Here is a 26652-nt window from a genome sequence, read left to right as displayed (position 1 = left end):
CTTTTGTTTGGGTCATGACAGTTCATTAGAGGATGTGACTAGAGTTTGAAGCATTTCCTTTTGCTGGGGAATAACTTTCAGAGTTCATCAAAGGAGGAGAAAGGGGGTGGGGGGCGGGTTAGAGGAAAATTTGCTTAACACTGCCAGGCCCTGCTGCGCGTAGACTGCATATTTGGTAGAATTGGCTTTTTTTAGGCCTCAGCTTAGCAGTTCCTCTGAGCCATTTTGGGAGTGGTTTTAAAAATAATCATCTGAGTTCTAAATTTAGCAAGCAAAAGAGCTTAATTTAAATTTGGTCTGTAGTTTTCTTTTCTTGTGATATCTTTGTGTCTGGTTTTGGTATCAGGGTAATACTGGCCTCGTAGAATGAACTGGGAAGCATTACTTCCTCTTCTAGGTTTTAGAAGAGTTTCTGAAAGACTGGTGTCAATTCTTTAAACATTTGGTAGAATTCACCAGTGAAGTCATATGGGCTTGTATTTTTGTTTTGTTTTGCTTTGTTTTTGTAGAATGTGTTTTGATTACTAATTCCATGTCTGTGTTTGTTGTAGGTTTATTCAGATTTTCTTAAGCGTTCTGTATTCTTCCTTCCCTTTCTCATTGCCTTCTCGGAATTCCATTATGCGTATATCGGTATTATTAATGGCGTCCACAGGTTTTTGAGGCTCGGTTCCTTTTTCCTCATTCTTTTTTCTTACTGTTCCTCAGACTGGATATTGTTCCTTAGACTGTCTAACTTAAATCGACCTATCTTCCAAATTCTCTGATTCTTTCTTTTGCATGCTGAAATCTGCTGAGTCCCTCTAGTGAATTTTTCATTTCAGTTATTGTACTTTTCAGCTCCAGAATTTCATTTGGTTCTTTTTTTTTTTCTTTTAAGACAAGAGAGAGGGCGCACAAGCAGGGGGAGAGGGAAAGAGAAGCAGACCTCCCCACTGAGCAGGGAGCCCTATGCGGGGCTCAATCCCAGGACCCTGGGATCATGACCTGAGCCGAAGGCAGACGCTTAACAACTGAGCCACCCAGGCGCCCCTCCTTTGGTTCTTTTTTGTAAAACAATTTCTTTCTCTTTATTGATATTCTCTGGTGAGACATCGTTCTTTCTTTTTTTTTTTAAAGATTTTATTTATTTGACAGAGAGACACAGCGAAAGAGGGAGCACAAGCAGGGGGAGTGGGAGAGGGAGAAGCAGGCTTCCCGAGGAGCAGGGAGCCCGATGCGGGGCTCGATTCCAGGACCCTGGGATCACTACCTGAGCTGAAGACAGCCAGTTAACGACTGAGCCACCCAGGCGCCTGAGACATTGTTCTTATACTTTAAGTTCTTTAGAGATGGTTTTCTTTAATTCTTTGAACATATTTAAAATAGCTGATTTAAGCCTTTGTTTCCTTTTTTTCCTGTTTGAACCATGCTTTCCTGTTTCTTTTTTTTCTTTCCTACTTTGGTAGTTTCATAGAATTTTCTTTTTTCTTCCTTTTTAAGATTTTAATTCCAGTATAATTAACATACAGTGTTTTATTAGTTTCAGGTATACAAGATAGTGATTCAACAGTTCTGTACATTATTCAGTCCTCGTCGTGATAAGTGATAAGATAGTTTCTCTTTCTGCTGCTTCATTATTAACGTTTAGAAATGCAACAAATTTCTATATGTTGATCTTATATCCTACAATGTTACTGAATTCATTTATCAGTTCTAGTGGTGTTTTGGTGGAGTCTTTAGGGTTTTCTATATATAATATCGTGTCATCTGCAAACAGTGAAAATTTTACTTCTTCCTTACCAATTTGGATACCTTTTATTTCTTGTCTGATTGTTGTGGCTAGGACTCCCAGTACTATGTTAAATAACAGTGGTGAGAATGGACATCCTTTGTCTTGTTCCTGACCTTAGGTGAAAAATTCTCAGTTGGTGTGGGTTCTTTATATATGGCCTTTATTATGTTGAGGTATGTTCCCTCTAAACCTACTTTGTTGAGGGTTTTTATCATGAATGGATGTTGCACTTTGTCAAATCATGCTTTCTTGTTTCTTTGTATGTCTTGTAACTTTTTGTTGAAAACTGGACATTTTAATAATTGGGCAACTCTGGAAATCAGAGTCTACTCCATCCTCAGAGTTTACTGTTGTCTTTGTTACTATTGTTTGTTTAGTGATTTTCAATTCTGTTAAGTCATGTGTGGCCACTGAAGTCTCTGCTTGATTAGCTAGAGGTCAGCTAATGATTAGGCAGAATATTTTTATTTATTTTTAAAAAGATCTTTTTTATTCATTTACTTATTTATTTGAGAGAGAGAGAATGGAGGGGGGCAGAGGGAGAGGGACAAGTAGACTCTATGCTGAGTGTGGAGCCCAACACGGGGCTCCATCCCATGACCCTAGGATCATGACCTGAGCATAAACCAGGAGTTGGACCTTTAAGGGACTGAGCCGCCCAGATGCCCCTAGGCAGAGTGTTTTTAAATGCCTAGAACCAGTAAAGCTCCCAGCCTTTGCTGAGGGCCAGTGTGTGCATGTTGGGACACACCTTCAACGCTCAGCCAGGCAGTTTACAATTCTGCCTGAGACCTAGCTTCATGCTTGCGCAGAACCTCAAGGCCAAGCCCTTACAGCCTTACCGGATCTCTTATGAGCATGTGCACAGATTGCACATGCATTATGGCCTTCTGGATTTCCATCTCAGGAACATGTCAGAGACTTTCAAAGCTCTCTGGACGTCTCATTCTCAAACATTTCTTTTTAAGCTTTTTGGTTAGCTTATTGTTTGCCTAAATTATTATGCACTGCTCTAGACATCTGTGATATTAAACAAGTGCCTTTTATTGTTTTTGATAAATGCCCCTGGAGAAAATGCTGTTTGCACTGGGCAAGCTCTAAGTCAGTTCAGATGAAGATAGCCTTGCTGTGGCTTTCTAGGGATCTAAATCTAACAGGTTGGCTCATGACAGTTCTCTGGGAATAGATGGGGCTCTGAAGGAGGAGGGGGGTGTGTGTGTGTGTGTCTCTGTGTGGTGGTGGTGGTGGGAGACAGATGGGAGTGGAGCCAATTAAAGTGCCACAAAGCTCACAGTTGTTGAATTGTCCCAATTCAATGTTTTTTCTTTTTTTTTATTAACATATAATGTATTACTTGTTTCAGGGGTGCAGATCTGTGAGCACAATTCACAGTGCTCACCATAGTACATACCCTCCCCAGTGTCCATCACCCAGCCACCCCATCCCTCCCACCCCCCACCACTCCAGCAACGCTGTTTGTTTCCTGAGATTAAGAGTCTCTTATGGTTTGTCTCCCTTCTGGTTTGTCTTGGTTCGTTTTTTCCTCCCTTCCTCTATCTTCCTCTGTCCTATTTCTCAAATTCCTCATATCAGTGAGATCGTATGATACTTGTCTTTCTCTGATTGACTTATTTTGCTTAGCATAATATGCTCTAGTTCCATCCACGTCGTTGCAAATGGCAAGATTTCATTTTTTGATGGCTGCATAATATTCCTCTGTGTGTGTGTGTGTGTGTGTGTACATCTATATATCTCATATATATATATCATATATGTATTTTTTCTTTATCCATTCATCTGTTGATGGATATCTAGGGTCTTTCCATAGTTTGGCTATTGTGGACATTGCGGCTATAAACATTGGGGTGCACGTACCCCTTCAGATCCCTACATTTGTATCTTTGGGGTAAATACCCAGTAGTGCAATTGCTGGATCGTATGGTAGCTCTATTTTCAACTTTTTGAGGAACCTCCATACTGTTTTCCAGAGTGGCTGCACCAGCTTGCATTCCCACCAACAGTGTAAGAGGGTTCCCCTTTCTCTGCATCCTCACCAACATCCATCGTTTCCTGACTTGTTAATTTTAGCCATTCTGGCTGGTGTGAGGTGGTGTCTCATTGAGGTTTTGATTTGTAATTCCCTGATGCCGAGTGATGTTGAGCACTTTTTCATGTGTCTGTTGGCCATTTCGATGTCTTCTTTGCAGAAATGTCTGTTCATGTCTTCTGCCCATTTCTCGATTGGATTATTTGTTCTTTGGGTGTTGAGTCTGATGAGTTCTTTATAGATTTTGGATACTAGCCCTTTATCTGATATGTCATTTGCAAATATCTTCTCCCATTCTGTTGGTTGTCTTTTGGTTTTGTTGACTGTTTCCTTTGCTGTGCAAAAGCTTTTTATCTTGATGAGATCCCAATAGTTCATTTTTGCCCGCAGTATTTTTTCTTGAATAAACTCTGATTGCTGCAAGCCAAAATTTTTGATGTTTTGAAAAAGTTGACGATTTTTACCAGGGTTTTGTTTCTTTTATGTAGGAGAGGATTTTCGGATGTCCTTACTCTGCTATTTTCACTGATGGTCACTTCTCTCTCCATTTAAATTCAGTGTTTTTGGAATACTTGCTAAAAGTAGATTACTGGGGTAGTAATACCTGAATGCCAAGACATGGATATCAGGGATTCTCAAGGAACCCATTTTATAATTACAGATACGAATGACTTGTAACTCTCTGTTCTGCTCCCCCACCCTATAGTATGTGTGTACACAGACAGACATGCATGCAGCTAGAAATCAGCTGGTATGCACCAGTGCGGCTGTCCCCGTGGTTGGGATGTTGAAAGACTCTGTTTGGTACACGGCTACTGTGCAGTAACGAAAGGGTTAATGTACCTAACCCAGCGGGCCCTACGATTCTGCTGTATTCTGATTGTTCAGGGCTTGTGTTGCATAGTTGGTGCGTATGTTGTATAGATTCAGATTCATGTGTGTGTGTGTGTTTACATGTGTATACAGCATGTATGTCATGGTTCATATAATGTGGCACGGTTTGCATGTGTGACGGCCGATGAAAATACTGTATTACATATATGTACACGTAATATACTGCAACCTAGATTTTATCATCACACATGCACACCGTGCTACATATAATGGGAGAGATTTCTAAGGAAGTTTTAAGGGGTAAGAAGTGCCCTTTAGAGGTGTGTGAGTGTGTGCCTTACACACACACACAATAGCCATTCTTTTGCCCCTTGTCCCTTTACTTTTTCCATATTTTGTGGCTTCTGCACCTCTTTTACCTGCATCATTGCCCACTTTTTGATTCTTATTTCTGGTTTCTATCTCTTTACCTCTTCTGAAATGGAGCCAGTGTGCTAAGCCTTAGCATTGTTAGGGGGCAGTATTTCAGCATATTTTATGTAGCATTTTCACATTAAAATCTTTTTTATCTCCGTAATCTCCACAACATCTAGCCCAGAGTTTTAACCTCCTGCTGAATGATTTGTGTTAATCTTAGGTAGGTGATCTCTTTAGAGCGTGCAGGAGGACCTGGGGCTTTTGTCATCTTATTTGATCTGATTTGAGCTGAGAGAACCTGTTCTTTCCTTACACTGGGATGAGGTGATATATGTCGTCTCTCTTTCCTCGTATTGCTGTATCATTTTTCCCTGACAACAGCCGAGACCCCCATCTGTTCTCTTTCTTTTGCCTTCCATACTGTAGCTCTGTCACTTGTTTCTTAGGGGAGTATGCATGGATATGCATTAATTGTTTTGCTTTAGTCTGCCTGGGGCAGAGAAGGCACAACTCTGAATGGTCAGAATTCTTGATGAGTTATGCCCTCCTCTGAATGCAAGGAACGTTGTGCCAAACCTCCCAGCTCTGCGTACAGCAGATTCTGCTCAGAGGTATCTGATGTGTGATTAACTTAAAAGCGAACCCAAAAGAGCCTGGTTCTGTAGAAATACTTAACGTTTTAATGTGAGAGGATTTTAGGCTACCTCTGTTGGAGACTGCACCTCCAGCCCTCTAGCGTAGGATTTCTCTGTTTATGTTGTCACAAACCTGTAGCTGACTCATCCTCTTGTGTCACATTGAAACTATTGCTTAGCATTTACAGTATTTATTCGTTTGATTTTAGGGAGATTCTGTGTGGCCATTTTCTGTTTTCAGTAATGCAAAGGGACTGGTGGTAGGAGTTTACGAACTTCTGCAGCTCTTTGGTGATTTGTTCTTGCATTCTATTTGTCTGCGTACTCTTTTCCTTTCCCAACTGTCAGTTTCTTAAAACTGGGACGGTGCCTCTTAGGATTCTAAGCCCAGCTCTTACCTTAATTTCTTTAAATGATCTTTCTTTGTAAAACTCTGCATTTGAAAGGAGTAAATCACTGCTTTCAATGTCAGTGGCCTGCCGTTGGCCTTATCCTGTCACCAGTGTGCTTTCTAAATTGCAGGAATTGGGGACAGCTTTGCTCTGCCGAGGGAAACACTGTGTCTCCCTCCACAATAATGTGGGGGGGGAAGTGAAGTCTTCTCTGAGCTTTGGCGACTTCGGCTGGTGGGCCTCCTGAGGGCAGGGAAAAGGCCCATTTTGCCTCGAAGCCCAGACCCTGCTTCATCCAGCATCAGAGTTGTAGTGCCTGCCCCCAGGTGTCTGATTGTCAGATTGTATTTACACCAAACAGTCAGAATGGATTTTTGATCTGCCATTTACCCCGATTGCTATTAGCTCAAGCCTGAGAAGCAGTTAATTTTGTTGGATCTGCCAGGATCGTCTCAGACATGACTCTGTCAGCCTGGCCACTTGAAAACCTGAGGTGTCTCACCTCTTGTGGAGAAGGCTGCCATCTCAATCTCCTGAGCCGGTGCTTCCTATACTGACTTTTGGAAACATGAGCAAACAGACAGCCCTGTTGGAGACAGTTGAAAGCTAAATTGGTATCAGAGGTTTGCATTTCTGACTCAGGCTGAGCCTAGGTAGACGGCAGAATATCAGCTCTGCTGCCTGCCCCTCACAGCACAGAGTCCCTGGGGCTAATCCCGAAGCCATGTGCCCAAATCAGAGCGTGGTAGCCAGATCCGTGGAAACTGGAAGATACTAGAGAAGGATACTTCTGGCAAACAGTTCTACTTAAAATGCTCTTCAGAGCAAACAATTGCCAATAAGCTACTTGAAAAAAAATTGGGGGCACCTTGGTGGTTCAGTTAGTTAAGCACCCCACTCTTGATTTCGGCTTAGGTCATGATCTCCGGGTTGTGAGATTGAGCCCCATGTCGGGCTTTGTGCTAAGTGAGGAACCTGCTTTAGATTCTTTCCCTCCCCCTCCCTCTGCCCCTTCCACCCACCCAGCTCATGTGCTCGCTCTCTCTTAAAAAAAAAAAAAAGAGTCTAAGTTGTCTTTAGAAAGAGGGAAGTAAGCCAACACTACTATTTCATTTGTGTCCCTGGTATTCAATTCAGACTGCACTATGGACCTGTGAGGCTTTTGTTGGCCATGCTGAGGAAACTAATCACTGTTGATTATGTTTTGGTGTGAAAATGTGTTTTTAAGTTTCCAACAACTGATTTAACATTCAAGTTTTAGAATATAAACTGGGGTTATGTTTAGATTGCCTGTTACGGCTTCTGGCTTTTCCTGTGATAAAGTCTGATGCTCTTAAAAACAACAGTCATAGAGAATCTCAATATTTTGGCAAAGGGGGCTTTCTGAAAAATACCACATGTTCATATTCATAGCATGGCCCTCGTCACACTAATAAAGTCCCTAGGCCCTTGCCAGTTTGGTCCTTCTGCCACTTCTAGCTGCTCTTGACCTCCTGAACCACTTGCTTCAGCTTCATGTCCCCATCACCTGCACCTGAGGCAGGTCTCTTGTAATCTTTTACCAGGTTTTTGATGCCCAGCCTCTCCCAGTTGACTATTTGATGTGTCTTGTGTGTTTGAAACTTCTACATCTGATTGAGTCTCAGAAGCCCCCTTGATCTCTTGTACCCTAATTCCATAACTCTGATATTGTTTTTGCTTTTTCATGGTGCGTAGGAAACCCAGGACGAATCAGCTGTGTTGTGGTTGGATGAAATTCAAGGTGGAATCTGGCAGTCCAACAAAGACACCCAAGAAGCACAGAGGTGTACGTGTCGGTGGTTTATTTCTGTTTCTGTGGCGGGTGGGGGTGGCGCCGGGCTCCCTACCTCAGTATTCAGCTTGATAGAGAGATGGGGGTGTGGGCAGGGGGCAGTTTGCCAGTAGGTGAACAGTTGGTGAAGTAGTGTGTGGCTTTAGACACTTTCTAAACTATTCTGGTGACAATTCTCTTCCGGGATAGTTGCCCTAGGAATCTATGCCATTAATGAGGCAGTGGAGAGTGGTGATGTTGGTAAGACCCTGAGTGCCCTTCGTTCCCCTGATGTCGGCTTGTATGGAGTCATCCCTGAATGTGGTGAGACTTACCAGAGTGACCTTGCTGAGGCCAAGAAGAAGAAACTGGCAGCAGGTGAGTTATGGGGACGTAAATATGTGCCTTGAAAGGAAAAGCTTGAATCTGGGAAGGGTCAGCTGTAGGGAAATACACTTTAGTGTAGAGGCACAGTATTTAGGCTTATTTTAAAGCCCCTAAGGAGATAATATCCCTATTTAAAAAAAAATTTTTGGGGGGCGCCTGGGTGGCTCAGATGGTTAAGCGTCTGCCTTCGGCTCAGGTCATGATCCCAGGGTCCTGGGATCGAGTCCCGCATCGGGCTCCCTGCTAGGCGGAGAGCCTGCTTCTCCCTCTGCCTCTGCCTCTCTAACTCTCATGAATAAATAAATAAAACATTTAAAAAAAAATTTTTTTTTTTTTAATTCTTACCTCCCCACCCGCCTTAAGGGCAGCTATGTTAAAAAGGTCAATTTTCTGAAAAGGCAAAAAGCATCCAAGTATTTGACAATTTATCTTTCATAGGGCGTCATTAGTTCTGATTGCGTAAGTCTATATAAAAGTAGTTTATCTGCAGAAAGAGAGGAATAAAGATAAGATTTTTCATCCCATTGCATGGCCTTTTTTTTTTTTTTATTGACTGGAGAGGCCGAATAGTTGCAAATCTTTTTATCAGAATAGTTTTCTGACACACAAGGTCTTAGATACTGGCTTTGAAAGGAACAAAGTTAGTCAAGGTCAGTTCCACAGTTGGACTTCATATTTTCTTTTTATAACGTAGAAATGAGTGAGCTAAATGAGACATAACGAAGCCATGATTTTAGAGGGACTTAGGATTCCCCTTTACTCTTATGGATGCAAGGAACAGGTTTTTGGAATGGTTCTATTTAGACTGTTAACCCTGGCCAGAATAATCCTGCAGTGTTAGATATGTGAGTGTGGGAAGTGTGGCTCTGAGTTTCTTTTATCTTTCCTTTATTTTCTGTCAGGAGATAATAACAGCAAGTGGGTGAAGCACTGGGTGAAAGGTGGATACCATTACTACCACAACCTGGAGACCCAGGAAGGAAGATGGGAGGAACCCCCAGACTTCATGCAGAATTCAATGCAGCTTTCTCGGGAGGAGATCCAGGTAGGTCGCATTTCCTCACAAAGAGAAGAAGCTGAGAGAACGTGTTCGAGAGCCAATATTAGTGAGAAGGACAGGGCCTGTGGTTAGAAGACCTAGACTGAAATTAAGGCTATATAACGAACTATGTGGACTGGTTTTTTCCCTAGTGGTTGGGGGAATGACTGAGGGCCTAGATTAAACTGTAGAATGAAGTCAGGTAAATTGTGTGCTCATTAAAGAAAACTTGGATGATCAGAAAAAAAGAAAAATGAAAAGTTTCTTTAACTCCTTGTTAAATGCAGTGACTGTTAATCTCTCTGATTTGCCTTTCCAGTCTTTCTGACTGTTCCACAAACTCCAAACCATGCTGTTTTAGAATATAACCTGCACTTTCAAATTAGCTCAGCATTTTTTTATGGCTGCTTTTAAAGTGCTTTTTCCCCATCCTCTGTGTGTTTGCTTATGCTGTTGGTTCTTACTGTTTGCTCATTCATACAGCAGTTACTCACACCTCCTTGAGTGTAGCAGGCTCTCATCTAAGCAATGGGAGTGTGGTCGTGGACAACACAATCCCCACTGTCATGAGAGGTCCCTTCCCCGACATCTGCATCTGTCAGACTTCTACCCATCTCAAGCGTCACCTCCTTGATGATTTTTTTTTAAGTTTATTTATTTAAGTCATCTCTGCACCCCATGTGGGGCTCGAACTCACGACCCTGAGATCAAGAGGTGCACGCTCTTCCCACTGAACCAGCCAGGCTCCTTGATGAATCTTTTTTGTTTGTTTTTTTAAAGATTTTGTTTATTTATTTATTTGTTTGAGAGAAAGAGTGAGAGAGACAGAGATCGCAAGTGGGGGGGGGAAGGGCAGAGGGAGAGGGAGAAACAGACTCCCCACGGAGCAGGGACTCGGTTCCAGGACCCCCGGATCACGACCCGAGCCTAAGGCAGACGCCCAACCGACTGAGCCACCCAGGCGCCCCCCTCGATGAATCTTTTTAAAATTCTCTTTTCTTCCCCCTCCAACTTCGTTTGAAGCCCTGCCCAAAAACTCCATAGTAATTCAGAATTTAACCAACTTGGATTTGAATTTCAGTCACGTCTGTACTTGTCTCATGCCCACTCCTGGTTTTTAAAATGCGCCGATAAGTTTGCGGGGCTTGTGTGAAGTACCCGCGTATCTTGTCCTCATGGGCTGTTGAGCACTTTTAACATCACTTGGTGCTGAGCTCACGTGCATTAAACTGGAGTTGTCTAATGAACATTAAAAGGGAGGAAAAGGTATCGAGGGAAGATGTTCAGTGAGCTCCTGTAGGCCATAGTTAGAAATGTTATTTTTCTTTTATTCTACCTCATTTATTTTTTTAAAGTAATCTTTACCCCCACGGTGGGGCTCAAACTCACGACCCCAAGATCAAGAGTCAGGTGCTCTGTGGGGCGCCCTGAGACACGTTACTAATAGGCACAGAGATTCCTAGAGAGAGAGGACAGTACAGGCCATCTGCTTCCATTGAGCAGCATTTCCCAGCTCCTGGGAAGAACTGCAGTGCCCACGTGTGTAAAAAGTGAGACAGTCCCTTCATTCAGAACATCTGGCAGAGGGATGAGTTTCTGTCTTGGGCTTGAAGTTCTCCTCTTCCCGGCCGGTGTTTCATCTTCTCTGCTAATGATTTCACCGTGAGGAAATTAAACGAAAGCCCTTGAACTCTGTGAGTGTTGGTGTGTGTGCTGTGGATGAGAGTGGTTAACGGGTGTCCTTCAATGTGACCGGATGCTTTTTCAGAGCTCCATCTCTGGGGTGACGGCTGCGTACAACCGAGAACAGCTCTGGCTAGCCAACGAAGGCTTGATCACCAGGCTGCAGGCTTGCTGCCGCGGATACTTGGTTAGACAGGAGTTCCGATCCAGGATGAACTTCCTGAAGAAACAGATCCCTGCCATCACCTGCATTCAGGTATCTCAGAGCCGGTTGTGCAGACAGCAGGGGGCGCTTCCGGAGCAGGGCAAGAGGCAGGCAGCTCTTAGGACCGAAGGAGAGTGGTTTTTGCCCTCTGACTTCTGGTCTCTCCCTTTTTTTGACAAGTACTTCCTCTTTCTTACTGCTGTAATCAGAATAGTCAGAGTGTGCTGGATGGTTTTCGTGATGAGTTGTCTGGCCCAGAGGCAGTTCTTCGGTACCTTGTTGTCTTCTAACACTGTTCCTTTGTGTTAGATTTGAATCTTGAGGGAAACAACTTTGGTTTCACTACAGTGACAGGGTAGCATGGTGACACAGGAGGAATTCCAGGTGAGGAACAAAGGCCCCACCCCTGCCAGGCCGTGGTGAGCCCCTCCAAGTTTGCTTCCTCATCTGTAAATGGGGATACTTATACTTACCTTCCTCACCTGATTTGTTGTAAGGAGCCAGTAAGAGAACCTGTGTGGGGCCCCTGAAAGGCATGAAGTGCTGTGCTAACCCTAGGGAAGTGGGAGGTAGCCCTGTGCTCTCCTGGTGGAGGGACAGCCCACGCCCTCATTCCCCTGTCACCGCTGGCTGTGGTCCTTTGGAAAGCTTCATCGTGAATTGCACTTGGGTAATTGATGAAGATGAGATTTTTTTAACTCCCTCCGATCCTTGGGAAGTAATATGTCCACTGTAATGTTTGATGGTTTCAGTCACAATGGAGGGGATACAAGCAGAAGAAGGCGTATCAAGATCGCTTAGCTTACCTGCGCGCCCACAAAGATGAAGTTATAAAGGTATGGTAGTCCGACGGCGTTTCTCAGCATGGGACGTGAGTGTGCTCTGTGTTGAGAAGGACTGTTCTAATTTCCAGGATCCCTTCCCCACAGATTCAGTCTCTGGCAAGGATGCACCAGGCTAGAAAGCGCTATAGAGATCGCCTGCAGTATTTCCGAGACCACGTAAGCACCCTTGGGTATAAGGACCAGTAGAATTAGTTTTGCTGTATTTTTGGTGAACAAATGAACAAAGGAATTTCTTCTTTGTTCCTTAGATAAATGACATTATCAAAATCCAGGCTTTTATTCGGGCAAACAAAGCTCGTGATGACTACAAGACTCTCAGTGAGTAACTGTGCTCGGCAGACAAGAGTTGAGGCAGTGGTTGAGAGCCATCAGGTTCTGGGTATTCTCCACGGATCTCTTTTCTGGTCCTGAAGGCAAGGCTTGGGGGCTAGGGTGCTGCTTGTGATGTAAGTCCCTTTGCTAACCCATGGCTCTATGTCTTGTTGCTTGCCGTCTTAACCTTTGTCATAACGTAGCAGTAGCATGACCGAGAAGACTGCACTTGCTGGTTGTCTTTGCACATCTCAAAAATAAATATCTTATGTGTGTCTAAGAGTTATTTTTTCAAGACAGTGCTGACATTTCCCCAAGACTTAGAACTTCTTCTGGTAATTCCATTACATGTCTGACACATACTTTCTTTCTGTCAGTCAATGCTGAGGATCCTCCAATGATTGTGGTCCGAAAATTTGTCCACCTTCTTGACCAAAGTGACCAAGATTTTCAGGAGGAGCTTGATCTTATGAAGATGCGGGAAGAGGTCATTACCCTCATTCGTTCTAACCAGCAGCTGGAGAATGACCTCAATCTCATGGATATCAAAATTGGACTGCTCGTGAAAAATAAAATCACACTGCAGGTATGGTCCAGCGCCAGCAGAGGCCTTGGGGCCCTTTGTCCTGCTTGGTACCCCCTGCCTCACCCGTTCCGACTTGCAGGTGGGGTGGAGGCTGGCTTTCTTCTCAGCGAATGCCATGCATTCTTTTTTTTTTTTTTTTTTAAGATTTTATTTATTTATTTGAGACAGAGAGAATGAGAGACAGAGAGCATGAGAGGGAGGAGGGTCAGAGGGAGAAGCAGACTCCCCGCTGAGCAGGGAGCCCGATGCGGGACTCGATCCCGGGACTCCAGGATCATGACCTGAGCCAAAGGCAGTCGCTTAACCAACTGAGCCACCCAGGCGCCCCAATGCCATGCATTCTTTAAAAATTACATAAGAAATGAGATAATTCAGTAGCAAAATTTTACATAGAAAAAAGATATAAAAATCATCCCATAATTTATGCCACCCCCCACGGTCATTTTGTATCCTCCATTTTCGCTTACTGTTAGAGGATAAGATGCTTCACACGTGATCACTAGTCATAAATACTCTCTTTAATGGCAGCACCTATCCGACATTTAGGTTGTTTTTCAAGTTTTTATTACAAATAACATTGTAGTTAACGTCTTAGTGAATACGTAGCTTTTATGGTAGTTAAGACTGTTTTTAATCTAGATTCCTAGAAGATGGTTTCCCATGTCTGTGGACATTTTTATGGTGCAGGTTCTTTTTTTTTTTTTTTTTTTAAGATTTTATTCATTTAAGAGAGAGAGCACAAGCAGGGGGAGAGGCAGAGGGAGAAGCAGGCTCCCCGCTGAGCAGGGAGAACAGACATAGGGCTCCATCCTAGGACCCCGGGATCATGACCTGAGCCAGCGGCTGACGCTTAACCATCTGCGCCACCCAGGTGCCCTAGTGCAAGTTCTTAATAGGGAGGTGGAAGTAGGAGATTTGATTGGTGTCCTGAAAACAGGATATGGTGTAATGATTCTAAAATAGTTAATGGGATCTGCCAGCGCAGAGACTTTCATACAAGTTTTTTTGGTGCTCTAAGACCTTTCCCACAGTGCCCAGTTTCATCTTTCAGAGCTTTTTGATTTATGTGTATGCTTTCATTTCCAGGATGTGGTTTCCCACAGTAAAAAACTTACCAAAAAAAATAAGGAGCAGTTGTCTGATATGATGATGCTAAATAAGCAGAAGGGAGGTCTCAAGGCTTTGAGCAAGGAGAAGAGAGAGAAGCTGGAGGCCTATCAACACCTGTTTTATTTATTGCAGGTGAGTGGCTCCTGGAGTTGGTCTTATAAGATTTAGCTTATTTATTTTCCCATAAGGAAACCTTAGCCAACATACGTCTCTACGAGAGTATTTCTGGCTTCCACTGAGGGGTGAGCAAAGGGCTGTCTTATTTTTCTTTATTACTTCTGTCTGCACATTCCAAATCTTCAAGTTCAAAAGAATGTGAATATTTGTGCCAGCCTTTATATTATCTAGAAATGACGTATCCCTTGGTTTTATTTCAGACGAACCCCACCTATCTGGCGAAGCTGATTTTTCAGATGCCCCAGAACAAGTCCACCAAGTTCATGGACTCTGTAATTTTCACCCTGTACAACTACGCGTCCAACCAGCGAGAGGAGTACCTGCTCCTACGGCTCTTTAAGACCGCACTCCAGGAGGAGATCAAGTATGAACAGATTGCTGCCGGGCATGGGACCCTGTCCCACTGTCCTACGCACGGTTTGAGATTCAGGCCTGCCCGTGCCTCTCCTTGACCTCCATGAACCCTGTGCTCTCTGTGAAACCCTTACTCGAGAGCAGCTTCTCGTTTTTAAGTCACAAATACAAAGTGTTGCTGCTTCGAGGAGGTGGTAGAGTAAGAGATTTGCCAAAGTGATTTTAGGAGGATTCTGTATTGAGATAGGACTTTTAAGAACTGCTCCAAACGTGAAGATGCCACATTTTTATCCAATAAAGGACCGTTCAGGTCGCTGTGACTGAGTTTGCAAACGGCACGCGGGTCCTGGGCTCAGGTCGGTGTCAGGGCATGTTTCTAGAGAAAGAGCACATACCTCCTTCCTTCCAGCTGTTTCTCTTTCCAGGGGATGGGGTCTGTCTTTAAATAGATACTCCATCTTTACATCGATAGAGTTCATGATTAGTTTAAATTGAATTTGTATCTGATGTTTTACAGGTCAAAAGTAGATCAGATTCAAGAGATCGTGACAGGAAATCCTACAGTCATTAAGATGGTTGTGAGTTTCAACCGAGGTGCCCGGGGCCAGAACGCCCTGAGACAAATCCTGGCCCCTGTCGTGAAGGAGATTATGGACGACAAGTCTCTCAACATCAAAACTGACCCTGTGGATATATACAAATCTTGGGTTAATCAGATGGAGTCTCAGACAGGAGAGGCAAGGTAGGGCAACCACAATGCCTTTTCCTTTGGTATTTTTCTAATTGTCTTTTTAAAGCATTTAACCTTTGATTATAAAGTAATAGTTCAAATAGTTTTTTCTTAGAAACTTCTTCTTTACATTGTTGACCTGGTAATTTATCCACGCACTTAGCAAATATTTATTGAGTGCTTACTGTGTGCCAGGCACTGTGTTAGGTATACAAAACAGACAAGCTCTCTGCCCTCTTCGTAGTTTTTTGCATGGGAGAGACAGGTACCTAAAAATGAAATGACAAATTGAGAGTCTTATGAGGTTTTGCCTTGGGAACTATAATGGGGAGTACAAGAGGGAGCTCACTTAGGTAGGGTGGTTAGGGAAAGCCTCTCTGAGAAGGTGAAATGTCACATAACTGAGGCTTAAAGGTTAAGATGGGGCCAGTCTTGCTGAGAGCTGGGTGCAGGGTATTCATGTCTGAACGTTCTGAGGTGGGAGGAGCTCGGGGGTCCAGAACCTAAAGGGTCACTGGCATCACTGGAGATGGAGTTGGACGGGAAAACTTAGGTGCATGAGAGCACTGTGTTTCGTAGAGGAGGAGGAAACGGTGTGGAGCGGCCCTGGCACCCTGGGGGCGGGTTGGACTAACATAACGGGATTTCTCGGCTAGGGCGGCAGTTTAACCACCAGCATGGACACATCGAAAGAAAGGTGTGTCAGGAGAATGTGTGTAATGCTGGGAAATTACAGTTCAAAGAGCCAGCATGTGTCTGGTTTTATCCAGCTTGAGTGAGGACGGAGAGGGTGAGCAGCTTGGTGCAGGGTGGTTCTTCCTGGTGGTTGTGGAGCAGGGTGAGGTCGTGCGTGAAGTTCTCTGGAGCTGAGGAGGGGTGGCTCTCCCTACCATCGCTACTCACAGTGTGCTCTGTGGACCAGTAACTGAAAATCCTGGGTCTCTCAGCACACTCTGGAGTTCAGCTGGTGTTTTTCATAGCCACAGTTGCCTAGGGAAGGAAGCAGCGTCTTGACTACCTCCTGGCTCAGGCTCCTTCCCGTCCCGGATGGGCTTGCAGACTGGCACCACCTCGCACTTTGAACAGTGCTGCCCGGCGTCGTGCTCTCCAGGTGCCTGGCCCCCGGGCAAAGGGGAAGGTGCCCTCTGCATAGAGAGCAGCCGCTCTGCGCACGCTCAGAAAGGCCTTATCCGCTGTGGGGATCATTTGGCACCTGATCTGTTTCTCAGTAACATGTACGTCTGTCACCAGGAGGCAGGTCACTGCTGGATGTGGTGAAAAGTCCATTTTTGTTGTGCCCTGTACGCCTGAGGCTCAGATCCTGGAATGCGGTTGGCGCGTGCCGTGCTGGACTGGGCACCAGGGCTTCCCTACGTGACGGGGCTCTGGCTCCAGGGTATTGGGAGATCTCGTGGTCCATGAGTCAGTCTGTTTTAGAACAAAGTTCTGGTAGGCATTCCAGGTTGTTGGGGTTTTTTTCCCTGTGAGGAAACTGATGTCTTACTTTGTTTTTCATAAAATGGAAATGGATTTCAACACATTTTTGCCAGTGATAACTGGGAGGTGTAACAATGCAGTGGGAGCCGATCCTGCCTGTAGGCATCACGGATAATTGAGCTTCAGCCACCAGACACACAGACCGGGACCTGGTCCCCTCTTGGGAACCTGTGCCTCTAAAATCTGAGAAATTTAACAGTCTGGTCTATGACTTCACTCATTGTGCTGAGCACTTTCATTCCTTTGCTCATTACTATTTTTTTATCAAATATCCTTTACACATAAAGTTACACATTTTATTGATATAAAAGGTATAGAGCACATAACTTACAAGTAATAAAATATGATATTCTTATAAATGCCATATAACCAGTTGTTTCAAACAGAACGCTTTTATTGATTTTTGCTGAATTCTCGTGTTGGTACTCTGCTTAGTTGTAATTCAGACACAGTATGACAAATGGAGTTGTGTTCCTATCTGCTTGTCTGCTATTGCGCCTATGACAAATTACCGCAAACTTGGTGGCTTAACCCAACAGAAATTAACTCTCTCCTAGTTGTGGAGACCAGAAACCCAAAATGAGTATCCGTGGGCTGCAAGCAGGGTGTCGGCAGGGCCAGGCTCCCCCTGGAGGCTCTAGTGGGAAATCCGTTCCTTCCCTTTGCAGTTTCCGGTGGCTGTTGGCATCCTTGACTTGTGGCCAGATCACTGTAGTCTGTCTCTGTCGTCACATTGCCCCCTCTTCTGTGTGTGTCAAATCTCCCCTGCCTCTGTCTCATTAGGACACTTAGGATTGGATTTAGACCACCCGGATAATCCAGGATAATCATTACTACTATTTGACGTCATTGACGGTACCGGAGCCTTGACCCCTGTATTTCGTTTTTGTCTTTCAGCCCCTCCTGTCCTTCCCAATTAAGCCTAGCATGTCTACTATTTTCCTGCCAGTTTCTTCAGACTCTCCCTGAGGGATCTTATCAGCTCCTCGGGCTTCAGTTCCTGTATGTTAACTGTCACTTCCCTCACCAATACCCAGAGGGTCACCACGTCCCACTGATTGTGTCCCCTTAGCATCTCAGATCTGTCCCCTTGGTCCCCACTGCTGCATCCTTTTTCGTGCCCTCATTATTTCTTAATCAGGCTGTGGCACTAACCCATCTCTTTCATCTGTGACTGTCCATCTTTAATGCATTCTTCATGGGGGGGCCAGAGAAATCTTCCTCAGATTCAGGTCTCTTGTCTTCTAGTGGCTCTCCCTGCCTTCCAGGAAAGTCCAGACCTCTCAGTGTTACGTATGGGACCCTCCACAACCTGGTCCCTCTTTACTTGACCATCTCATTTCTCCTTCTCTTCCATTGCTCTGCATTTGAGCTTCCTTCCTGGAGGACAGTGTTTCTCCCTTTTCCTGAGTTCAGGTGTCACTTCCTCACCGAAGTTTTCCTCCATTCCTTTCATCTTGAGTGGCAGCCCCCGGCTCTGTGGCACTTGGCCAGCTTCTTATTTATATAGCACAATATGTTTACCAGTATCTGTGTGTCTCTCCCACCAGACTGTTAGAGACTCAGGAAGCTATCGTGTCTTATGTATCTTTTATCCCAAGGGCCTGTCACAGTGCCTGGCACATAGTTCTAGGCACCCAGTTCACAGCTGAAAACACTGAGCTCAGATTCCGGCCCCACTGTTTACCAGCTCTGTGATCACAAGCAGCTTACCTGATCTCTCTGGGTCTTTCTGTTTCTGAAAGGCACAGTCCTGCCTTGGGCTGTTCTGGCTGTTACCTAACACAGTTGGGGATGATTTTTGCTTTCCCAGCAAACTGCCCTATGATGTGACCCCTGAGCAGGCTCTGGCTCATGAAGAGGTCAAGACACGGCTAGACAACTCCATCAGGAACATGCGGGCCGTGACAGACAAGTTCCTCTCAGCCATCATCAGCTCCGTGGACAAAATCCCGTGAGTGCCGAGTCGTGACCCCAGACAGAGCCCAGTATGACTGCCCGTCTGCCCACCCCCCCACCCCCACCCGGCGGCTCTCATCGAGTTTTGTCCATCCCACAGTTACGGGATGCGCTTCATTGCCAAAGTGCTGAAGGACTCGTTACACGAGAAGTTCCCCGATGCCGGTGAGGATGAGCTGCTGAAGGTAAGAATCTGGACGTTGGCACATCCTTGTTACACATCCTTGTCCTCCAGCAGCCGTTTGAGAAGAATATTAGAAGACAAGGCCCGACAGCAAGTGGGCAAGCATAGATTCTGGCAGTGAGCTCTTGAAAGTGATTGTAAATAGTAAATGGTACCTCTCTTGGTCCCTCTGTAGCTCCTTTATTGTTTCGCACACAGACGTCCAACAAGTAGAGGAGGTGGATTTTCCTGTCTTGAGATAAATTTCTCCAGTCCTGTCTTTTCGCTGAAGAATTGCTCCCTCTGCTGGTGGCCGGGTGAATGGCAGCAAGCAGCATGCTTTCTGCTAAGGCTGTTGCTGATAAATCTCTTTTCTCACTCGGCTGTGCTCCTTCCTTTTTTTTTTTTCTTTTTTCCTTAATCTGAACGCTTTTTTCTTCTCTCTCCTAGTTCTGTGCTTTCCTACAATGAGGCCTCGATTCTAGACTTTCTATTCAGGTGAATTAAATTTTTTTTTTTTTGGAATGAAACTCCAGGGGAAATGCTGTGACTGTCCTTGAATTCTTCTGTGGAGGAGATGTGTGTTGAGTGACTTTAATTTCAGACGCATGAACTTGTCCACCGTTGAAGTCTGCAGCATGAGGATGGTGGGGCTTGGACAGATTACACTATGCTAATTAGGTCATGTGGGCGACAGCAGCCTTATTTGCTGCCATGATCTGTGAACAAAGAATGCCCTAAAACACTCAGCGACAGACTTTAAGTCTATCATTGTTACCTTCTGAACCCGCTTTTTCATTGTAGTGCTATTCCGTTCTGTTCTCATTTTCTTCTCTGTATCCAACCGAGGATGTTCGGTTGTTTTTTAGTTTCAGACCTTGAGAGAAAGTGCGTGCGTGTGTGTGTGTGTGTGTGTGTGTGTGAGCATAGTGTTTATTTTTCCTCACAGGACTGCATTTTCTGGTTTTCTTTGCTAGCAAAGTCTTTTGTGGCTTATTTGGTGGAGTGGTTTTTAATACCCGTCTTTCTTTTCCATCTGTTCCCAGATTTTTGGTAACTTGCTTTACTATCGGTACATGAATCCAGCCATTGTTGCTCCTGATGCCTTTGACATCATTGACCTGTCGGCAGGAGGCCAGCTCACCACGGACCAACGCCGAAACCTTGGCTCCATTGCAAAGATGCTCCAGCATGCCGCTTCCAATAAGATGTTCCTGGGAGATAATGCTCACCTGGGCATCATTAATGAGTATCTCTCCCAGTCCTACCAGAAATTCAGGTAGGGGAAAAGGATAAGGTACTTGCGGGGGTGTTTCTATATCTCTTGAGTGTCGGGACAAGATTAAATACCACACTTAGCTTTCCCTGGACCCTGCCATGCTGTAGGATACGAGTTTGATGTGCTCATAGCCCCTGGAGGTGATGAAGAGGATTTTGAGCTGTTACAATGTATTCCAACGGAATAGACGGCACTTAACATAAAAGCAATGAACCCGCATTAGGCACGTGTGTTAATTTGTAATCAGAGAACAATCGGAGAGTGCTTTCAACATTTGTAAATTAAACATCCGGTTGTGAGTTCAGGACACTGTCTTAGAGATAAAGTTGGTTTGCCTAATGACTCCGGTGTTTGCAAACGGTTTTAAATTACGGGTGAGCAGTTCTTGTGGGTGGAATTAAAACTGGGTGGAGGGAGAAGTTATTAGAACCACCGCCCTAAGGCCATGAAGTGCAGCAAACATGTACAGCTTCTCTAGAATCCTGGGCCTTGACGGTCTCCTCTTTGAACTCATTGCTCCAGAGGTTTGTGGGATGTCCTCTCGTCAGTTCCTCACATATGTGTCACCCGGGGATCTGGCTCTCGTGTTTATTTTCAGACGGTTTTTCCAAACTGCTTGTGATGTCCCAGAGCTTCAGGATAAGTTTAATGTGGATGAATATTCTGATTTAGTGACCCTTACCAAACCAGTGATCTACATTTCCATTGGTGAAATCATCAACACCCACACTGTAAGTATTTTTTCTTTAATTACTTAATGTCGTTGCTCTATCTTTAATTGCCTTCCCTGGGTGCTGCATACCATCTCTGGAAAGCCAGATACCTCGCCTTCCTTTGATCTTGCTGACATCACATCTGCCTTATTTCTCTTTGCGTATTAACAAGATCTGCTAAGTGTCTCAAAGTGATCCCAGGCCCTCTGCATCAGAGTCACCTGGGCTTATGGTCACAAATGAAGTTCCTGGACACTACCACAGGCTTGTTGAAACAGGTCGCCACGGGTGGGCTCCAGAATCACCGTTGTGAGCATTGATCTATTTATCCTGGCCCTCGGTGTTATTTTTCTAACAACTAAAATACCCAGTTTTTCCTCTGTGGCCCTTAGAGTGATTTCCCTTGGGTGCTCCTTTTTTCCCCAACATTTTTATAATTCGTTCCTTTCTCCTTTGGGGGTAAATAAAACAGGAAAGGAGGAAATGTATAAAAAGTAAAGCCTTGGGTGGCTCAGTCAGTTAAGCATCTGCCTTTGGCTCAGGTCATGATCCCAGGGTTCTGGGATCGAGTCCCGCATCGGGCTCCCTGCTCAGCGGGGAGCCTGCTTCTCCCTCTGCCCCTCCCCCTGCTTGTGCGCTCGCGTTCTCTCTCTCTGACAAATAAATAAAATCTTAAAAAAAAAAAAAGGTAAAGGAAATTTCAAGTATTATCCTCTCTGAGGGCTTTCCTTGGGGGTAAGAGTGTCTTAAAGGCTCTGCTTCAGTGCCCCTAAGATGAACACAACACGTGTCCAGTGCATTTTTCTCTGAACTAAGAGATGCCGTAAACAGCACGCATTAAGTATGAGTATGCATGTGAGTTATTTGAACTTGTAGGGTACATTATGACTTTAGATATTGCAGTCTGTGGGGTTTGTTGTTCTTGCCCATGTAGGGTCCACTTAAATCCCTTCATCCTTGAGCTTGAGTGAGTACCGGTATTTCTTCTCCATGCATTATCCCATAAGTCATTCAACAGAGGCCAGCCTGATGCTTTATGAGTTACATTGTTAACTTGGGTTAGTTTGGTGGGGATTGGCTTGTTCAGTTCTTTGAATGCAGGAGCTTTGTTATCCGATCCCTTCTGTGCTATTCGGCCTTGTTGGTGGGGCTGAGGGCTGATGGGCTGCGTGTTGTTCATGGACTTGACTCCTGAGTATTCGATGCAGCTCCTGTTGGATCATCAGGACGCCATTGCTCCAGAGCACAACGATCCCATCCATGAGCTGCTGGACGACCTGGGCGAGGTGCCCACCATCGAGTCCCTGATAGGTAAAGTTCTGACTTAACTGCCCGGAAGGTGACAGGGAAGGTGCTGGAGGAAGGCTGTCACTGCCACCTCGTCCATCTCTGCCCCCCTCCAGCTCTGAGTGTGCGTGACGGAAGAAAGCAGATGTGGTCCACCCCTGTCTGTGAGGAACTGAGGTCCAGTGGAAGAGAGGCTTTTAAATGTGGATATTATACACACAATCCTATAATTAAATTAGAAGTCCTATAAAGGAAATGAACAGAATATCTTAGGAGAGACTTGTCATATTACAATTACTGAAATGACTTGTTAACGTTTACGAAATTATTTTTTTATAGATCCTTTGCTTTGATCATTTGGCGTTTAGTTTCTTTTATTTCTCAGCAAGAGGGTGTTCTTGCCACAGCATACATGTTGGCCTTGTATTAACGTCTCCTCTCCAGTATCTCCTCTCCGTTACACTGACCTCTGTACCCTCCCCCCGCCAACTGTAGGAGAGGGCGCTGGCAATTTAAATGACCCCAATAAGGAGGCGCTGGCGAAGACAGAAGTGTCTCTCACGCTGACCAACAAGTTTGATGTGCCTGGGGATGAGGATGCAGAAATGGACGCTCGGACTATCCTGCTGAAGTGAGTATTGGAAGTGGGGAGAAGGAGGTAAATACAGCGCCATGATGCCTGGGCCTTGGCGGACACGTCCACTTGTTCATAGCCGAAACCATCGCCTTGGCCTTTGAAGCCTGTCATGATTCTGGCACCTTATCTATTATACTCTGCCCAGGACTTAGCTGCCCCATTTGCCACTAAGAGGCAAAGGCTGAAGTAGAATTTACACCTGAGAAATCCTCAGCCTGGTACCCACGCAGCTGTCGCATAAATAAGCCTGGGGCCTTGGTGCCTCGTGTTCGCAGCTGCCCAGCGGGGCCTCTGTGAGGCATGTGCTGTTGCTGCTTAGCCCCATTCGAGGGAAGGTGGAAGACCTGGTGACGTTGAACTCTTCCCGTCTCCTTGCAGTACGAAACGTTTAATTGTGGATGTCATCCGGTTCCAGCCAGGCGAGACCTTGACTGAAATCCTAGAAACCCCAGCCACCAGCGAACAGGTAAAACTTAACAGGGGGCACAGATGCTCCCGTGATTGGTGCGTGCCAGCGTTGAGGGGGTGGGACCCAGTTGCCAGGAGGTGCTTCCCTGCGGGTGGACCAGAACACAGTGGTCCGATCCATGAGCTGTTGGATGACCTGGGCGAGGGGTTGGTTAGGGCCTGCTGGGAAAGTTGTTGGCTCCTACCTCAAGAGGCAGATGCTCTTAGGGCCGAAGGCTCATGGCACATCATGTGCGGTCTGTGTGTGTGTGTTAATTAACTGAGGCAGAATCAGCAAGTCTGTCTAGTAATCAAATTGAATATTATTATATCACTAGAATTTTGTTAAGTGCCTTGGTAGATAGAAAAAAGCACAGAATGTAGCTCCTAAAGTCAATGAACTCATGATCTGGTTGGAGAAATGTGGCATATAGACCTGAAATAATTAGAAAACCATTAAAAATTGGCTTTGATGTTGGCTATAAAAATTCCCGAAGTTCAGGAAAGAGGCCAGCGAGGAGGGAGGCATCAGGAAGAAGCAGGATTTGAGCCACACTTAGGAGGCGTGGATGGGATCTGGGTGTGCGCGTAGACGAGAGGCGTCTTGGGCGGGAGAGTCCATGCAGACAGCGTCACCAAGGAGGGAGGGGCCTGATGCGATCGGACTGACATTTCTAGAATGAAGACGAGGGTGAGGGTGAGGAGTGAGGAGTGAGACAGGAGAACAAATAAGTAGAACCCATGTTTAGCCCTGGACAGATACAGAGTAAAGAGCTTTTGTAACCTTGGGACCGTTTAATGCTGATCAGTTAGGCAGTGCTCTCAGAGCAGTCCGTAGTCGAGCAATCAGGGTGTGGGATGAAGTCCTGGCCCCCCGTTGGTTGGGGGTGGGGGGGCTCGGCAGTGGGAAGGGATGGATGAGGAACTTCCTGTCTAAGACCCCTGTTTTGCATTTGTGAAATGCAAAAAGTAGGTCATTTGTTTCAAATGTTGAGCCTAGAAATCCTTTTTGTTACATGAGAGTTTACTCAGAAGCACAGCTATAAAGAAGGACAAATGGGAGCTGTTCTGGGAGCACCAAGAAGGGGCCCTCGTGGCCCCACCCTCTGGGACTCTGGGTGCCTGTGGGAATCCCTTACAACCACACCGAGGACTCTTTGAAAACCACTGTTTTTTTGTTTTAAGATTTATTTATTTATTTATTTGACACAGATTGAGAGAGAGACAGCGAGAAAGGGAACACAAGTAGGGGGAGTGGGAGAGGGAGAAGCAGGCTTTCCGCTGAGCAGGGAGCCTGATGCAGGGCTTGATCCCAGGACCCTGGTATCATGACCTGAGCCGAAGGCAGACGCTTAATGACTGAGCCACCCAGGCGCCCCGAAAACCACTGTTTGAATTCTCAGCTATGATTGATTATTGACTAGATGTGTGGGAGGGGCAAGAAAAGGATCAAAACCGACAACTGCGCCTGGTTTAATGGGCGGAGGTGTGAAGCAGGGAAGGCGGAACCAGTCTTAATGAGAACCTACTGTTAGTTTGGTGCTTTCCCCTGTGTTCTTTCATTTCCTCCTCCCACTGTCCCTGTGAGGTGAGTCTTTTCATCCTCGTGTTACAGTCGAGGAGTCTAAGACCTTAGAGGTCACAAAACTGGCCCAAGATCGTCCGCGTGTAGAGGCAGAACCAGTCCTGGATCAAGCTCTCTCTGACTCCAGGGTTTATTTTCTTCACCTTGTGTGATGCAGAGTGGTCTTGACATCAGGAGGAAAGGGCAGTCTGGGGGAGAGGATTGCTCAGTTTGGGAGGAATTACAAGCCATTCCAAATGTGAGCATCCTGGTACAAACAGTTCACAATGTGGTACCAGAGCCTTAGCCACAGAGATGTGGCTGTCAGCATAGAGGTGATCACTGAAGTATTGAGAATGAACAGAGAGAAACTGCCATGGGTCCCTTGTAGGTACCAGAGCCATGCATAGAGCAAGGAGAAAATGCAGCGACTACGAGCAAGGTGACAACAAAGAAAAGGCACTGGATTTGGGATGGGGGGTGGCAATTGGCCACGAGAGTGGAGTTGCAGAAGCCAGATTATAAGGAGCTAAAGAAGGAAGAAAGCAGTGTGGGTCATGTCAGGCAGGGACATAACAGGCAAACGTTGGGTGTTGACTGGGAAAGAAGTATCAAGGGAAGGACTTTGCCTTCTCTAGATACTGGCATTTGCAGCATGCTTGAAAGCAAAGGGAGGCCTTCAGTGTGATGCAGCCTGGCCAACGTGGCAAAAGGCATTAGCAAGAGGGGACTGAGCACTGGCCTTGGTTGGTTATAACATTCACCAGTGGACGAAGCTGTGTTTAAAGGAAAATTAAATGGCTCTTGTGTCTTAAAATGTGATAGGAAAAAACGAGGGATTTTGTAGCTACTCTAGCCCAATCTAACTGTATGTGTGAATCCAGGAAAGAAGTCCTACGAGGCCATGTGACTTCATTGATGTAATCTTTTCTAGATGAAGAGATCGGTGTGTGCTCCGTGCAGTTTCTCTGTCAGTTGTCGAGAGGGCGGGTTTGTTCCCTCTGTTTCCAGAATGGAGTTTCAGAGCTGTATAAATTCAGGTGTAGATAATGCTCTACAGACTCAGGTTTTGGATTAGTGTGGTGAACTTGCCAGCAATTTCTTTCTCCTCTCTGTGTCTGTAGGAAGCAGAACATCAGAGGGCCATGCAGAGGCGTGCTATTCGTGATGCCAAAACTCCTGACAAGGTGAAAAAGTCAAAATTTGTAAAGGAAGACAGTAACCTCACTCTTCAGGAGAAGAAGGATAAGATCCAGTCGGGCTTGAAGAAGTTAACGGAGCTTGGGACAGTGGACCCAAAGAACAGATACCAGGAGCTGATCAACGACATTGCCAAGGTACCGTGTGGGGGGGACAGGGATGCCCTGGCCGTGCGTAAACTTGTCCCAGCGCTTGTGAAGTGACCATAGCTGTTGAGATGACAGCGTGCCTTCAGTGTGCAGGCAAATGAGGGTCCTCTTCTCTGAGGAATTGTTTCTGACTTCTCCAGCACGAGGACCTCGCCTGCCCTTGGACGACTTATTCCATGGCCTAAATCAGTAGGAAGAAGCCCCTAATTAGAGCTTCCTATGCCTCGATTTGTCTTTGGCCTTAAATAATTCTTCGAGATCTTTTTAATGACTACTCTGACATATAAATTCACATCCAGTTGGTCATGAAATCCTTGATTTATGTGAATCCTCATGAGTAAGGGGCTCTGGTGTGGGCCCAGAGTTAGGTGTTCACTGTTGGCCCAGTAAGGCAGTACCGTGCACATCAGGGAGCTTGGTAATTGATATGGTGAAATG

At 45.4% G+C, this 26652-nt stretch overlaps 1 protein-coding gene across 2 annotated transcripts in view; it reads left to right on the top strand.

Annotated features, from left to right (window-relative positions):
* The window catches only part of IQGAP1 (IQ motif containing GTPase activating protein 1), a 99908-nt gene that overhangs the window by 61723 nt on the left and 11533 nt on the right, over positions 1-26652 (top strand). Inside the window, exons 16-34 of one of the 2 annotated variants that reach the window (XM_035024188.1) lie at positions 7816-7906; positions 8102-8269; positions 9184-9323; positions 11086-11256; positions 11958-12041; positions 12135-12206; positions 12299-12368; positions 12740-12948; positions 14035-14190; positions 14436-14599; positions 15107-15331; positions 18630-18770; positions 18876-18960; positions 19985-20217; positions 20816-20948; positions 22139-22241; positions 22713-22848; positions 23233-23320; positions 25990-26202. In XM_035024188.1, the coding sequence (XP_034880079.1) occupies positions 7816-7906; positions 8102-8269; positions 9184-9323; positions 11086-11256; positions 11958-12041; positions 12135-12206; positions 12299-12368; positions 12740-12948; positions 14035-14190; positions 14436-14599; positions 15107-15331; positions 18630-18770; positions 18876-18960; positions 19985-20217; positions 20816-20948; positions 22139-22241; positions 22713-22848; positions 23233-23320; positions 25990-26202 (2682 nt within the window). Of the gene's footprint in view, positions 1-7815; positions 7907-8101; positions 8270-9180; positions 9324-11085; positions 11257-11957; positions 12042-12134; positions 12207-12298; positions 12369-12739; positions 12949-14034; positions 14191-14435; positions 14600-15106; positions 15332-18629; positions 18771-18875; positions 18961-19984; positions 20218-20815; positions 20949-22138; positions 22242-22712; positions 22849-23232; positions 23321-25989; positions 26203-26652 lie in introns of both variants that reach the window. The other variant, XM_035024187.1, reaches the window with a different exon arrangement.

The sequence above is a fragment of the Mirounga leonina genome, unplaced genomic scaffold (assembly GCF_011800145.1).
Source record: "Mirounga leonina isolate KUSES-001 unplaced genomic scaffold, KU_Mleo_1.0 Mir_178, whole genome shotgun sequence".
In the NCBI taxonomy this organism is placed as follows: domain Eukaryota; kingdom Metazoa; phylum Chordata; class Mammalia; order Carnivora; family Phocidae; genus Mirounga; species Mirounga leonina.
This window is presented reverse-complemented; position numbering and strand designations above follow the sequence as displayed.